The sequence below is a fragment of the Oryza brachyantha genome, chromosome 5 (assembly GCF_000231095.2).
Source record: "Oryza brachyantha chromosome 5, ObraRS2, whole genome shotgun sequence".
NCBI lineage: Eukaryota > Viridiplantae > Streptophyta > Magnoliopsida > Poales > Poaceae > Oryza > Oryza brachyantha.
The window spans coordinates 2276303-2291465 of NC_023167.2; the positions used below are offsets into that span (position 1 = coordinate 2276303).

Below are 15163 nucleotides of genomic sequence, written 5' to 3' on the forward strand. Positions count from 1 at the left end.
TTATAGCAATTACAAAGCCCATTGCCCAAAAAAAAAGAGGAAATAAAAGGATCAGCATCTGTCAATATTCTTTGGAAAACTAAACGATGGGAGCAATCCTTGTGGTCACAAATTGACATCAGGATTTTTGCACGCAGAAAGGAATACAATGCATATATAGACCTTCCCTGCACAGATACGAGGGTCTAAGTCCTCGTATTTTTCTTATATTTATAAGTCAAAATTCGAATTTTGTATCTTAAATTAAATTTAGAGTTGACTTTGTGACTTTTCATCTAATGTTGATCGGTAAGAACATGTATATACAAATTATATTTATAAACTTTTTCTCGTTCGTAAATAAGTTGTTTCGATTTTTCTTTGAGAATGTGCAACGACAAAGGCCTTAAAATTTCGTACCCAGAGAGGCATGCTTGGTCATATTAATCTCAGTGCTACACTTTTTTTTTTGAAAATTATTGTAAAAAGTAAGTTATTTTAGCAGGATTTCTATATTCCAAATAGGTCGCAAATTTCCTAGATTCGATAGAACCATTGTGAAGAAGATAGATTGATAGGGCATTAGGGCACGACACAATACAATGTACTCTGCCCAAAAAAAGACTAATTTTTTTAAGTTTCGTGTGTAGCGTTTAATAATCCGTCTTATTTAAAAATTTTATTTAAAAGTTAGTCACGTGTAAAGTATTATTCATGTTTTATCATCTAGTAACAATAAAAATATTAATTATAGAAAAATTTTAAATAAGACAAAAAGTCAAACATTCGTATCGAAAACTGAAAAATAGATTTATTTTGGGATGGAGTACATAAGTACATGACACCATGACAAGCGCAACTGTGTTCAAACAATGCATTGCAGGAAAAGCCATCCAGGGAGCAATATCTGAGGAAACAACTTATCTCTCACTCTCACTGATCAACAAGGTTTGATTTGATGTCACTTATCTCCCTCTTTTGTTCTCATTATCTCCCTCTTTTGTTCACATTTTCTCTTTGGGTTCTCTTTAACTCTTTTTCAATGAGGTGATGGATGGATATGAATGGATGATCAGCTGGCCTGAAGATGGCAGGACTTATCTGAATAATCCTGCAGCTAGCACTTTGCATTCAATTATGGAGTGCACATTGCCAAAATGCTCTCACTATTCATCCATGGGGTGCATACATGGCCAGATACATGGATGTACCTTGTTCTTGTTCCTGGCTTAATTTATTTGATGCCTTGTTGACCTCGGTCACCTTGATGTCAATACAAAGGGAACCGTTCTTTCTTTCCCTCTCAAACTTATCTCCATAGGCTGATTGTGATAGGAGAGACCCTTTTCATGGTTCATCTTTTATTTGATGTGAAAAAATGCAGCATCAAGGTTCAACAATCTACATATTCTCAAATTACACCAAAAAAGAGAGAGAGATATATGTGAGGGTGATATATTAGGTCAGGAAGCTATCTTCTATAAAATTTATGCATATTTATTATAAAAAATTTCAGCCATCTTCACCATATATGTCTTCGGTTCTTCGGCAATATCCTCTGACAGAAATTTTGGCTCATTATTCAGGTAATATGGAAATTAACTAGTTAACCCTTTCATGATCTCATCTTAAAAAGAAATACCACTTGGATTACTTTATTTTGAGTGGAACACCTAACAAGGTAATAATCATTGATGGACCCTCCCCTGGTGTTTCTGAAGTGGTTGATTATCATAATGAAAAAAAAAGTCCCTTAAATAGATTTTTAGGCAGGTCCAAATCTTGTGTTAGATCTTCATGTGATCCTTCTAGCACTATCCAGAAAGTGGAAAAAAAAAATAAAAAGGCATATGATGAAGATGTATTGGGGCTTGATACTCCATGCTATTATTCCCATCACCCCTAAACAGTGATGGTGCTGCAAAGGTTGATCCCTCCCTAGCCTCACTGAATTTTGATACTCCCTCCGTTTCGTAATTTAAGTCTTTTTAGCATTGTCTAGATTCATATGGATACTAATGAATCTAGACACATATATTAATTATGTGAATTAATTAAGATAAAGCTAAAAAAACTTACAATATAAAATGGAGGTAGTACATTTTTTGTAGCATCTTCTCTCCCTACCAATCAACCACATAGAAGAATGAGAAACAGAATCACATACCCTCTTTCTCTAGAATGAGCAATTGGATTGGTACATTCCAAAATATCCATTGTATCATTGCCTCTTCACCAATGTATAGATTGGAGAGGGGTAGAGAGCTCCATCCATGGACCGCTGTGATATGCCAACAAGATACACCATAGCAGCATAGCTAGCTGATGTGACAAAATGATGAACAATAGTTGAGATATACACAATTGGGATAGCTTCCACTCACTTTTTAGAGATAAAAGAAACATTGGCTAGCAATAAGTAGCATGACTTTCTCTACAATCCTGGGAGGTACGAGATACGAAGGTACACCGCGATTTTAACTAAGAGGTGTTTTCCATACTCCATGAGGTATAGCTAGCGTCCACGTCATTTCACTTTTGTTTTTGTTTATAAAGCAAAATTTGAATTTTTGACCTTAAATTTGGAGTTGAAGTAGTTTTATCATATTTTATTTTTCAGTCTTATCTTTTAGGTCGCCAAAAACACACATATATATAAAAACATTATTTATAAATTATTTTTCATTTATAAATATGATGTTGAAAAGATTACCCTATAAATCTTCAATGTAACTCTTCTTCTAGATGTCAATCAACATCAAATCAAGTCATGGTATCGCAGCATATTAGTGAACTGCAGTAATGGTGCTCCGAAATAGTGGATCAAATTGGGCTCAAGTGCTGATCGACGTTGGGGAACCGAATAATTCTTTCTGGACTGTGACTGTGCCATGGAGGAAACCTAACCTCATGCTTGATTACAGCTCGTATAGAAGTGACAAAACTATACCAGAATACAAATGGATTATCTACTATCTAGGAGTCATAAGAGTTAGGTTTCTACACTCTAAATGTTAAACTAAAAAGTTACTGTTCTCATGTATTTGTTTTATGATAGTTAGGTTCTTAACATGCGGCACGTGAAGTTATGGTATCTTTTACTGTAGTAGTGCAGTAAAATTTATATGTATTTTGGATCCAAAGTAATGGACCGTTCACAATCATCATTCGTGGGTACCTTAAAAAATACTAAACTATGTCATTAAAGAAATCCAGTTGTTAATGAAAGGTTAAGCATATAACCGGATGAACAGGTTAATCAGAGGCCGGTTTAATAATCCGGCAGCCGGTTTTCTTGAGACAATGGCCAATTGTCCCGTTGCTTTTGTTCACTGATCAATGCTAGTACTAATCGTCAGGGAAATGTCTGGCTGAAGAACTTGGAAAAGTGAGATGGCAGAAGACCATAATGAAAGTAATATTTTGTCTGTCCACTTTCCTCGCCCCCACTGTGTGGAGCGTGCATGCACCAGCACCACCCTTCTCTCCCGTAGCAAAACTGAAAAAACTACCAGTCTGTAGACACTATTTTCTTTAAGCAAAACTGCCAATTCATATTTAAATTCAAATATATATATAGGATGTTGTGTACAAATCATTAGATTTATTCAAATTATAGCTTAAATTTTTGCATATTAGTACATAATATTTGAACATGATGAATGGTCACACGTATACTTAAAAAGTCAACAGTGTTATATATTAAAATTTGAAGGAAGTACTATAAGACATGTTTTTGTTCTTTTTCTTCAACTAGCAATATACCCGTGCTAACGTAACGATATCATAATATTTTTACTCATACATTATTTAATTTTATTATTTAAATTAATTTCTCCCAAAATAGATCAAATTACAGCTTAATTCGATTCAAATCATATATCAAACATATATGTGCTAACGTGTGGTGATATTTGATAATAAAAATCAAAGAATTAAAATAAAGTTTATGTTTCAAACATTGGACAATTTTATCCATAGTCATATTTAACCAAATGAATTTCATGGTTATGTGTGTATCATTCACCATGCTATTAAGGTATATCTATACTAAAGATACACTAAATAGAAATCTTTTTGAACACATGCACACCGGTCATTTTGAGATCTATCTTCTAATTCATGTAAAATAAAATATTTAGACAAATTTGTGCAATCCCGGTGAACAACGTTCTTTAACAACAATCTAACATAAATTAAAAAATCATATATACAATTAGTCATAGCTCTTTAGCTTAACAGACAATGGCATTTCCTAGTCACCTTGCTTGATGGATTCAACAGTTCATACTCAATACCTTGTAAAATCACCTTGAGACAAAAACCGAATAACGTAGAATTATCAAGGAGTATGAAAAATCTAACTATTGGTAAATAGCCAATAGTGCTATACCTGCAAGAAAATAAAGAAGACAACATGATGTCATATTGAAAAATAGTGGCCAAACTTGATATGGCCGATTAATATCCTCCCGTTGAATTAGTTGCAATTCAGTAACATAAATTCTTGCAGTTTGCCTTACACCCCTGATAGTGTGCAACATAAACAATATATGCGAACACTGTCGATTTTGAGTGCAACATGTAATTTGTCGTACTTACGTTAATCAATGACCGATTTTAGCATATATTGTAGTAGTTCAATTCCATTTTTTCCAATCAGCTTATTCACTACAACAAACGTCAGGACAACAAACTAAAACACCACAAAACACTTACGTTCAGAAAAGCAAGACCAAACAACTCGCTCACAAAAGGAAAATGAAAGAAATACACTTTGAGAGAAATGAGCTATCATCCAATTTTGTTCTCGTTGGGCACAGGTTGCCAATATTGCAAAATGCTCGGCAGAGATGATGTTTCCAGGACTTCATGCTCCCCTTGCTTGAGTAGAGGGCCCTTCCACTGTAGAAGTAAAGGCAGCACATGAAGTAGAGGCTTCCTAGCCATACATCTCTCGAGAACACAATACAATTGTCATAGCCAAGTTCCCATTCACAGCGTACACTAAACCAAAATTGAGAAGCATCTCTCCCATCAGATTGAAGAAAAAACCCTTATCAGAAAGTTTTCATGTTGATTTATAATTCTACATATATTGAATAATTCTGACATGTCCATAATAACACCAAATTATATAGTAAACAGGCGTAATTCCCAAGCAACATAGTTCAAAAGCCACATCTCAATTTTTCAACCAGCAAACAGAACTAAATAAACTGCATGCACTGCATTCTTTTGTCAGTAAAATCAATGGTAGAAACCACAAATGATGGCTGCTAGGCAGTACGCACCAGATCCTCTCTAATAAATCTGTAAAGAACAATGGTTTTTCCTTGATAGATGATACAGATCTATAAATATCAAGTACCCACACATATACACCTCAAAACCATAAACCAGAAACAATGACTCGCTGTCGTACTCCAGGCTCATTTGGTTAATTAAAGCTCATTTAGATCAATGGCAACCATAGCAAGTGTCCACACCTACATACATATAGTTACTTGGTTGGTACATATATTTCTCCTGACAAAGTTCAGTGTTGATTCTGTTCAATAGATTAAGTTATTTTTTGCACTTTTGAATGCAGACTACTGCCACTTCAATGGATCCACTACTGCCAATTTTTTTTTATGGATAGGCTACTTCAGACCCAAGTATCATTTTTAAAAAGCGGGGTCAAATTATCAATGTTAAAATGGTTGTGACTACAGTTGCAATGCATATGTACTGACATGAGAATATGACAACATATTCTTGGTACCAGAACCTTGGAAAACTGGTCTCAAGATTCGTAGAGAAACACATATACAATGCATTTGAAGTTCTATTTAGAAAGTTTATTAGCTCGTGGAAATACCTGATCGGGATCATATCTCTGACCACATTATTCTGCATCTACATGCACACACATTTTGATCAAACTTTACATTGTACAGTTGTCAATTAATTAGGCCTTGATTCCTATATGCAAGCAAGTCAAATAATTCAAGCAGGTGAGCTAGAGGTAGGGAAAGAATGGAGAAGAACAACAGAACAATTTTATTCTAGAAACATTCTAGTAGCAGGTAGCAGCAAGCAGCAAGAAAAATGCAATGTGCAAGCGTGCATGCTTTAAACTAGTTACTCAAACTCCCAGATTCACAATAGAGTTCGCTCCGTGTGATTGTGAAGGACTATCAGTGGTAAGCCTAACACATCTAATCAAACCGGTTTGGAAGCTACAAAGTGAATCTATTGTATTCGTACGAGGGAGGTTGTGAGAAGGCAAAGGGAAAACCGGAAAACCTCCCGAAGTCCTCACGGTGGAGAAGGATCCGATATGGTGGATGGAGCTGCCCTAGATAGCCTGCTTGGACATGTGCTCGAGCGAGTGTGTGGTGCGTGGGTTGGTTCGCGGTGGCTGCAGCTGCACAGGACGGTGATGTCGGCGAGGCGTGAGACGACGGCGGTGATAATCAAGTGGTACCTGATTGATAAATCTAGTGATGAACTGATGTAGAGGACGCTCGGCGACGGGGATGGAGAGGATGGCTCGACAACGGCGTGGATGGAGAGGCCGGCGGCAACGGGGATGATGGCTCGGCGACAGCACTGGGAACCGCGAGGCGACGGGGATGGAGAGGACGGCTCGGCGACGGCGGGGATGGAGAAGCCGGCGGCGGCAGGGATGATGGCTCGGCGACGACGACCGACGCAGGGAGGCGACCAAGGAGGCGCCCAGGAGAGGAGGCGGCCGACGGAGGCGGGGAGGACTGGCGGGGGCCGAGGCAGCGGCCGGGAGAGGAGGCGGCCGACGCAGGCGACGGCCGAGGCTGCGCAGAGGCAGAGGCGGCGTACGCGGTGATGGAGGCGGAGGGGACGTACGCAGATGTTGGGTGCGGATGTTAGGCTGAGGAGATTGTAGGCGGTAGAAGCATCTGAGCCATCCGATCGAAGCAGATGATATCAATCGTTAGATCTATCCAATGAGTAATGAGTAATGAGTAAAATGAGTTGGTGCACTATAGGGTAGATTACTCATTTGTCACCTCATATATTGTTGTATGTAGTACTTACTCTCTCTATTCCAAAATCTAATCATTTCTAGTATTTGAATCTTATACCAAAATACAAGTATTTTTTTATAGTATTCACGACACTATTTATCTCATCGATCAATTTCTATTTAAAATTCTTCCTGCTTTACCCCCACCTACTGACACACTCATTCATTCCTCGTTGTTAAGGGGCACTATAGTTTTCTATTATTAATCTTAATTCTTTGTTAACTAATCTAGAAATGCATGAATACTAGTCTAGTGCGAAATTTATGAAAAAAATAGGAAAAAAAGAACAGTCCCACCTATGGATCTTCTTTTCCCACCAACCAACTCCCGGCCCAAGGCCCAAGCCCTACCCATCTCCTCCCAAATAGGCCCATGGGCCCGGCCCAGTGGCGCGGGGCGGCGGGCTCACCTAACCCCACCCACGCAGCGACCCAGTCCACCACCCACCTCGCCTCGTCGCCGTCGCTGTCGCCGTCGGCCTCGTCGCCGCCACTCGCGTCGCAGCAACAGGCGCGAGTCTCATCTCCTCTCCTCTCCTCCCCTACCACCAGCCCACCCCAATGGCGCGGATCATCGACGGGAAGGCCGTCGCCGCCGACATCCGCCGCGAGGTCGCCGCCGACGTCGCCGCGCTCTCCTCCGCACACAGCATCGTAAGCCACCCCTGCTCGCCGATCCACGCCGCTGCCGCCGCCGGCGGATGTTCTTGGAGGTGATGCAGAGCTGGGGTTCTGTCTTGGCAGGTGCCCGGGCTGGCGGTGGTGATCGTGGGGAGCCGGAAGGACTCGCAGACGTACGTGCAGATGAAGCGCAAGGCCTGCGCCGAGGTCGGCATCCGCTCCGTCGATGTCGACCTCGCCGAGGACATCTCCGAGGCGGCGCTCGTCGCCGAGGTCCACCGCCTCAACGCCGACCCCGCCGTCCACGGTATATCATCATCGTCTCATCCAATCCAACACATCCATTCTTGTTGTTAGTACAAGAAAGAGCAATACTGTCATTTATTCAATAATCAATCTCTTGCAATTAAATGTATGAAAAATTCATCCCTGGTTAGGTTAGGCCTTAGTGGAATCATTACTAATAGTAATGGTGCTGTAGGATTTGGGGGTCTCTAGGAGTTATTGAGCAGTATTTTGAACGATATGCTGGGGAATTATTGAGCGAATTAAAGGGTGTGTGTGTGTTTATGTTCATTGCTTGGATCTGAAAAGGCTATATTCAAGAATGTCTCCTCTCCAGAATGTAGTTTGGTACCTTAATCCTGGGATAAGCCGCTCAATTTGTAGTCCACCGTGTTGCTGTACTGAAAATTTTCAGTGATTTCCTGAAGAATGCTCTTTAAATTGACATCAGATATTCATTTCAGGCATTTGAAGTTACAAATCTGGAAAAGTTGGGCTGCCTAGTTGATTACACACGATATAGGGCTTGTTTGTGGGAAACTTACGATTCTAAGAAATAGTTGGTGAGAAGCTAGCTTCTCATAATCTTTTGGCTTATAGTTCATTTTCTGGATTTTACAACTCTAGGTTCTCAAAAGCTAAGTGTTGTTTGGGAGAGTTTCTAATTTTTGGAAATTCTGTGAGAAACTGCAACTGCCAAAAGCTCCGTAAACAGGCCCATAGTTAGTATGAAACAGGACTGTAGATTTTCTCTTTTTGGGAGCAAAATAGGACTGTAGGTTCAGGTTTCGCTCCTGCCTAATGTTGAGGTTTAGATTATATGAATACGCGTCTGATGCAATCAGATGTATTTGACTATAAATGTGTGCTGTCATACCAGGTATACTTGTCCAGCTTCCATTGCCAAAGCATATAAATGAGGAAAGGATATTGAATGAGATCAGCATCGAGAAAGATGTTGATGGGTTCCATCCTCTGAATATTGGCAAGCTTGCCATGAAAGGCCGAGACCCACTGTTCCTACCATGTACACCAAAGGTATTGAAACGCTATAACATAATGCTATTACAATCTGACTGCTACTTTCAGGTTCCATTCGTCGTTTTCATCTTTTTATGTTTCAATTTTCATTGAAGGGATGCATGGAGCTCCTATCGCGGAGCGGGGTTACTGTCAAAGGGAAGCGAGCGGTCGTGGTTGGTCGCAGCAACATTGTTGGGCTACCTGTATCCCTGCTTCTTCTGAAGGCAGATGCGACCGTCTCCATTGTGCACTCCCGGACCCCTAACCCTGAAAGCATCGTCCGTGAAGCAGACATTGTCATTGCAGCAGCTGGCCAGGCTATGATGGTACATGGTTCTATTCTACCGCCACATTTTTGTTTCTTGCAGTTCATCGTCCAGTTCTAACTGTAGCATTTCTTGGTTTTCAGATCAAGGGAGACTGGATCAAACCAGGTGCTGCTGTCATTGACGTTGGGACGAACTCCATCGACGACCCAACCAGGAAATCAGGGTACAGGCTCGTCGGCGACGTGGATTTTGCAGAGGTGAGCAAGGTTGCTGGTCACCTGACTCCTGTCCCAGGTGGTGTTGGCCCCATGACGGTGGCAATGTTGCTGAAGAACACGGTGGATGGAGCGAAACGGGGTATAGTTCAGTAGAGTCTTCATCGTTGTGTGTTGTAACTTTTTTTTTTAATGCTGCAAGAATGATGTTGTAATTGAGTGTATTTCTGGACAAGTTCTTTCTCCTTTTTTGTTGTGTCATGGATACTTTTGAGAATAATATAATAAGAATAAATTTGTCTTATCACCCATCAGTAGGTACTAGGATGATGTTTTGAATTTGGTGATTTATTTCAGGTCCTGTTTAGTTAGAAAATTTTATACGAACACATATTTAAAGTATTAAATAGAGTCTAATAACAAAACAAAATTATAGATTCTACTGAGAAACTATGAGACAAAAATGCATATTTAAAGTATTAAATATAGTCTAATAACAAAATAAATTATAGATTCTACCAAGAAACTATTAGATGAAAATAAATATTTACTGTAGCACCGCATTATTAAAACATGGCGTAATTAGACTTAAAAGATTCATCTCGCAATTTACACGTAATTAGGTTTAAAAGATTCATCTCACTTACACGTAATCTGTGTAATTGATTTTTTTTCCCTATGTTTGATACTTCATATATGTATCCAAACATTCGGCGTGACAGCATAAAATTTTTTGTTTTGGCAACTAATCAAGGCCTCAATTACAACAATCGGTTTACTAACATGTAGCTCAAAACAGCCAGTATATAAATCAAGATGCCGCATGGAATTTTCCAAGTAATCTCACACAGGCAAACGGTGTAAAACAATTGAGATGAATGTATCACCGTTAAAACATGAAGTACAAAAATTAGATTCTTCTCTATGCGTTTCTCAATCTCTGTTTCAACACCTGAGCAAACTCTGTCCTGTCAACCTCCTCTTCCTGGGTGGCTATCAAGTTCTTCAGTTTCACCTTTCCGCTGCTTATTTCCGACTCGCCAACAAGCACCATCCACGGGATACCAGATTGTGTTGCATACTTCAAATGGTTCTGTATCCTAGTAGTGAGCTTGAACTCTGCCTTTATGCCAGCATTCCACAGTTCACTACAAAGCTCAGCTGCCAATACGAGGTCCTTGCCGATAATTGACACCAAAACCGCCGTCTCGGTAGCTCGGATCTGCAACTCAAGAACGATTTTATTCTGTCATTACAACTCATCCAAAGAGTGAACGGATGACATGAGCAATGATAAATACCTGTTTCTTTTCCATCTCCTGCTGCTCCATGATTGCGAAAACTCTTTCTATTCCAAGGCTAACGCCGACAGCAGGGACTTGTTTTCCACTAAACATACCAACAAGATTGTCATACCTGCCCCCAGCTGCAATGGAGCCCACCTGTTGTGAAGTAGGATTAGTTCATGAAGTAGGAATCTAAGTGTTATTCACTCGATGCCTTCAGATGATAGATAAAGTGAAAGATTTTCAGATATAAACCAGTGTCTGGTAATAAACTAGTACCAGAAAAAAGGCAATACAGGACATGTTTCCAATGATAAAGGGAAAAAAAAAGGGGACTAACTGCAACCTGAAGTGGTAAGGTGCAGAGATGGATAAAAATGTCTAACCTGAGTGGTGCCCTTGAACACAGCCTCGTATATCACACCAGTATAGTAATCAAGGCCTCTAGCGAGGCTTAAATCAAAAACTATCTTGCCTATTGCATTTGCTTTATCCAGAGCTCTGAATAATATCTCAAGCTCATTTAGTGCAGCAACAGACCCAGCATTCTCCATAAACTTGCTACCTTCTTTTCTCAACTCCAGTAATACTTCCAGCGGTGGCCCCCTAGTTTTCACCAAATCACCAATCTTTTCTGCAGTTTCATTTGATATGCCCTTCTCATCCACCTAAGTCAACATGATGAACATTATGGCCATGATCAAGTAACATCAAATAAACAAACCAAAATATGTTAGTTTGTATGTTTACCAGTTCCTTTTTCACTTGTTCAAATGTTTGCTTGTCTAGCTTGTCAATGCTTGAGCAAACTGTTCTGAACTTTTCAGAAGGCACGCCACAGATCTCCAACATTCCATCAAGCAACTTTCTGTGGTTTAACTTTATCTCATACAAGCCTATATCCAGCTGATCCAGCAACTCAGTTAAAACTTTGATGACCTCAAAATCTGGTTCCATCGTTTCATAAACTCCAGCAATGTCAAAGTCGCATTGGTAGAATTCCCGGTACCTTCCCTTGGATGGGTTATCTCTCCTGTACACTTTAGCTATCTGGTATCTCTTCAATGAACTTATGTTATTCATTGCAACATATCGGGCAAAAGGAACAGTCAGATCATACCGCAAAGAGCAAAGCTCTCCTCCCTGCAGAATATTTGATTGTACAAACAAGATCATGACTGGGAGGCACAAAATAAGGAAACTACTGCAACAAATGAATAGCCAAGCAGCTGGATGCCACAGATGTTGGAGTTTCTATCCTTTAACTTTTAACAGAATAAATGACAGATTAACATAATTGAGATTCGATGCAAAACTAAACCTACCTACCAACCTAGTGTACAACGATATTGAAACAATACCTGGTCAGCAAGGTCATATATCAACTTTGAGTCTTCACCATATTTTCCCATAAGTGTTTCTCTCAGCTCAAATACAGGTGTATCAAGTGCTGTTGCACCGTGCATCTTGAATACACCTGTTATTATTGAAAAGGCACGCTCCCTTATGGCCATTTGCTCTTTCCCAAAGTCACGTGTTCCCTAACAGGAGTAATGAAAAGCATTAGTTAGCAGAAGGGGGGAAATATACCAGTCTGAATGCAAAGATGATTCTGAACTTTCTTTTGTCAAGTAATTGGAGCATAGAGATCAAACTAAACAGGAAAATGGAGATGCAACTCATAACAACATGATCCTTACTTTGGGAATTTTAGGCAACCTCCTCACTTCGTTGGTCTCAACAATCTCCTTCACCTTGTCCACAAGGGACATCAATCTGGGACACTTTGGATCAAACAACAATGAAAGCTCAGTTCCCCACTCTGCAAGTAGTGCAGAATTCACTGAAAGAACCTCCTTTCCGTTGGTCAAATGGTCCCTAAGCAACATCAGTACAGCGGAAGTACCCTTGCCCAAAGTTTTCTTCTTCTTGCTCTTCTTGTCACCTTTTCCTTTCTCTCCGCTAGCCTGTGGATTTTCAGTTGAACTGCCTGCCTCATTCTCCCCACCAGCTTGCGGCTTCTCAATCGAGCTGTCTGTTTCGATCACTGCCATGGCAACAGCTGCCTCCCACGCAAGGATGTCCCTGAACTTGAGCAGGCAGTTGTACACACCCCGCAGAACAGATACATCATTCGAATCGATCATAATCTTATCAAGCATCCCCTTCAAAACATCGATGTCAAAATCATCAGTAAGCTTCTTGCAGAGCTCAGCATCATCAATTCTCTCAACACAATGCCTTATCCGCGCAACACTAAGCTTGAACATTGCCTGTACCGACCTCGCAAGTTGCGTTGCCAGAACAACCAATGCCTCCTCCTTTCCCTCACCGGTTTCGACAGCATCCCTCTTTCCCAACTTCACCGGAGCGTTGAGCTCAATACGCACCCTGGCGTGCAGCGAGCGCACTGCCTCACGGAAGATTCCATTCACCGTGGGCACCTTAGTGAAAGAGGCGGCGGCGGCACCCCCGGCTCCACCGACGAGCTTGGACCCGAAGAGGAGCATCTTGACGTCGGCGGCGACATCAGTCTCGTCCTTGGCGGAGAGACCATCACCAGATGTGGGCACATCGAAGGCGGAGACGTCCCCGCGCGCGGCCTCGCAGGACAGCGCGGCGACGGCGTCGACGACGCGGACGAGCGGGGAGGCGCAGCAGTCGATCGCGGCGGCGAACGCGACGGCCACGGGGGCAGAGGCGGCGGCGATGGCGGCCTCGTCGCGGGAGGCCGGGGGCAGCGCGGCGGCGAGGTCGAGCGACCCAGCGAGGCGGGTGGCCGTCGCGGCGGTCACGAGCGCGGAGGAATCCCCCGCGGTGACCAGGAGCTTGTTCAGCAGCACCGCCGCCGCGGCACGGGACTCCGCCGGCGCCAGCGCGAGGCCTCGGAGGCACGCGGGGGTCTCCTGCGGCGAGGGGGCGCCGCGCGCGGAGAGCCTCTGCAGCGTGGAGGCGTCGATGGCTGGGTCGGCGAGGCCATGGGATAGGGCGTACACCGCGGCGGGGGTGAGCGCGGTGCCCTTGCCCCCGAGCGTCACGGCGGCGGCGGCGGCGGGAGTCGCCATTTGGGGAGGAGATCTCCGGCGAGAGAGGCAAAACCCTAGAGCGGCCGAGGAGGCGTGGGCTGCTTCAGATGGACGGCGTGGATTCGTCTATGGGTGTTACACTGCCACTCTGGTACTCGTATGAATTGTTTTCATTAGACTTGAAACAGATGCAACAAAATTCTTTTTATGGATATAACTGCTGAAAACAAAACACTACCTGATATTTTTTTATTTTGTATAGTACATTCATCCTAAAATACAAATATTTAAGATTAAAATTAAGAATAAAATACTATGGTGCCATTAGGGATGTAACTTGTAAGGGTAGATAGGTGCAAAATTGAAAGAATTGTCATTGCTAAGTTTGATGGGCACAATAGTATTGTTTTATATTTTGATACAAGTTTTAAATTATATAAATACTTAAATTTTAGAAGAAGAGTATAGTCCCCGACTTAATTTAATGGTTGTGAAGTCCACGTAGATACCTTCACACGATATCCATTCGTTGTCATGTTATGTTTAACTCTCATATTTTGGCCTCTAGAGCCTGCCGTGAGATTGTTATTGACTGATATTGATCTTAATAACTTATGATTTTATTTTAATCTTACCGCATATAGTCCTAAATCCTAATCATGTTGACCTATCATTGACTTATATCTTAACTTTATCTAATTTAGTCACATACTCACACTTACTTAAGAAATATTCCTAACCTGTTTTCATTAAGGAAATTATTTATAAGCTAATTATTCATCACAAAATATTAATGATGACAATAATTTTGTATCATATTCTGATGTGCTCTTATATGCCGCTAATTTAGTACTACGTGTTTATAAAATAATTGTCTGTTTCGGAAGAGAGATGACAATTTATATGGGAGACAAATTCTAAAATATCCTTTATTAAACAAGGGTGGTTTATGAATATGAGAAAAATGATAAGAGGGGGACTAAAGGAGATGTGACTTAATGTAGCTATGCTGAACTTTCCCCATTTTTTCAAATTAATGCTATTAGCTTTTAGGTTGCTCATTCGTCTTATTCAAAGTTTTATGTAAATATATAAAATTATAAATCATACTTGAAATTAATTTAGTAATAAATTAAATTATAATAAAATATTCTATAATTATTTATTTTTTAAGTAAGACGAACGATAAAACATAGATTCAAAAATTAACTATGTTAATTAAAAAAATGGAGAAGCAATACACAACAAATACAGATGAAAATAAAAAATTGAGGATCAACAAAACCTTACCTGTCTTCAACGCACGCATTTGGACGCCTCGGTTGCCCAACCTAAAACCGCGCTAACCGAACGCAACCGCACCACAAATACTCCCGCGCAAACGCTTCACAGTCACAGTGTGTCACCT

General features: G+C 41.0%; 2 protein-coding genes across 2 annotated transcripts; one reads left to right on the top strand and one right to left on the bottom strand.

The window, feature by feature from the left end:
• Window positions 1-7493: 7493 nt before the first annotated feature.
• On the top strand, window positions 7494-9756 carry LOC102719671 (bifunctional protein FolD 2). The gene is made up of 5 exons (XM_006653993.3): window positions 7494-7684; window positions 7775-7958; window positions 8817-8974; window positions 9073-9285; window positions 9369-9756. The coding sequence occupies exons 1-5, from the start codon at window positions 7592-7594 to the stop codon at window positions 9597-9599; spliced, it is 879 nt and encodes a 292-aa protein (XP_006654056.1). The 5' UTR covers window positions 7494-7591; the 3' UTR covers window positions 9600-9756.
• A 293-nt stretch (window positions 9757-10049) lies between these two features.
• LOC102716040 (histidine--tRNA ligase, cytoplasmic) lies at window positions 10050-13861 on the bottom strand. Its single transcript, XM_006654937.3, has 6 exons — window positions 12430-13861; window positions 12091-12270; window positions 11480-11872; window positions 11116-11397; window positions 10745-10885; window positions 10050-10665 (listed from the first exon to the last, which is right to left on the bottom strand). Exons 1-6 carry the CDS (start codon window positions 13792-13794, stop codon window positions 10366-10368), a joined length of 2661 nt encoding a protein of 886 aa, XP_006655000.2. The 5' UTR covers window positions 13795-13861; the 3' UTR covers window positions 10050-10365.
• Between the last annotated feature and the right edge of the window lie 1302 nt (window positions 13862-15163).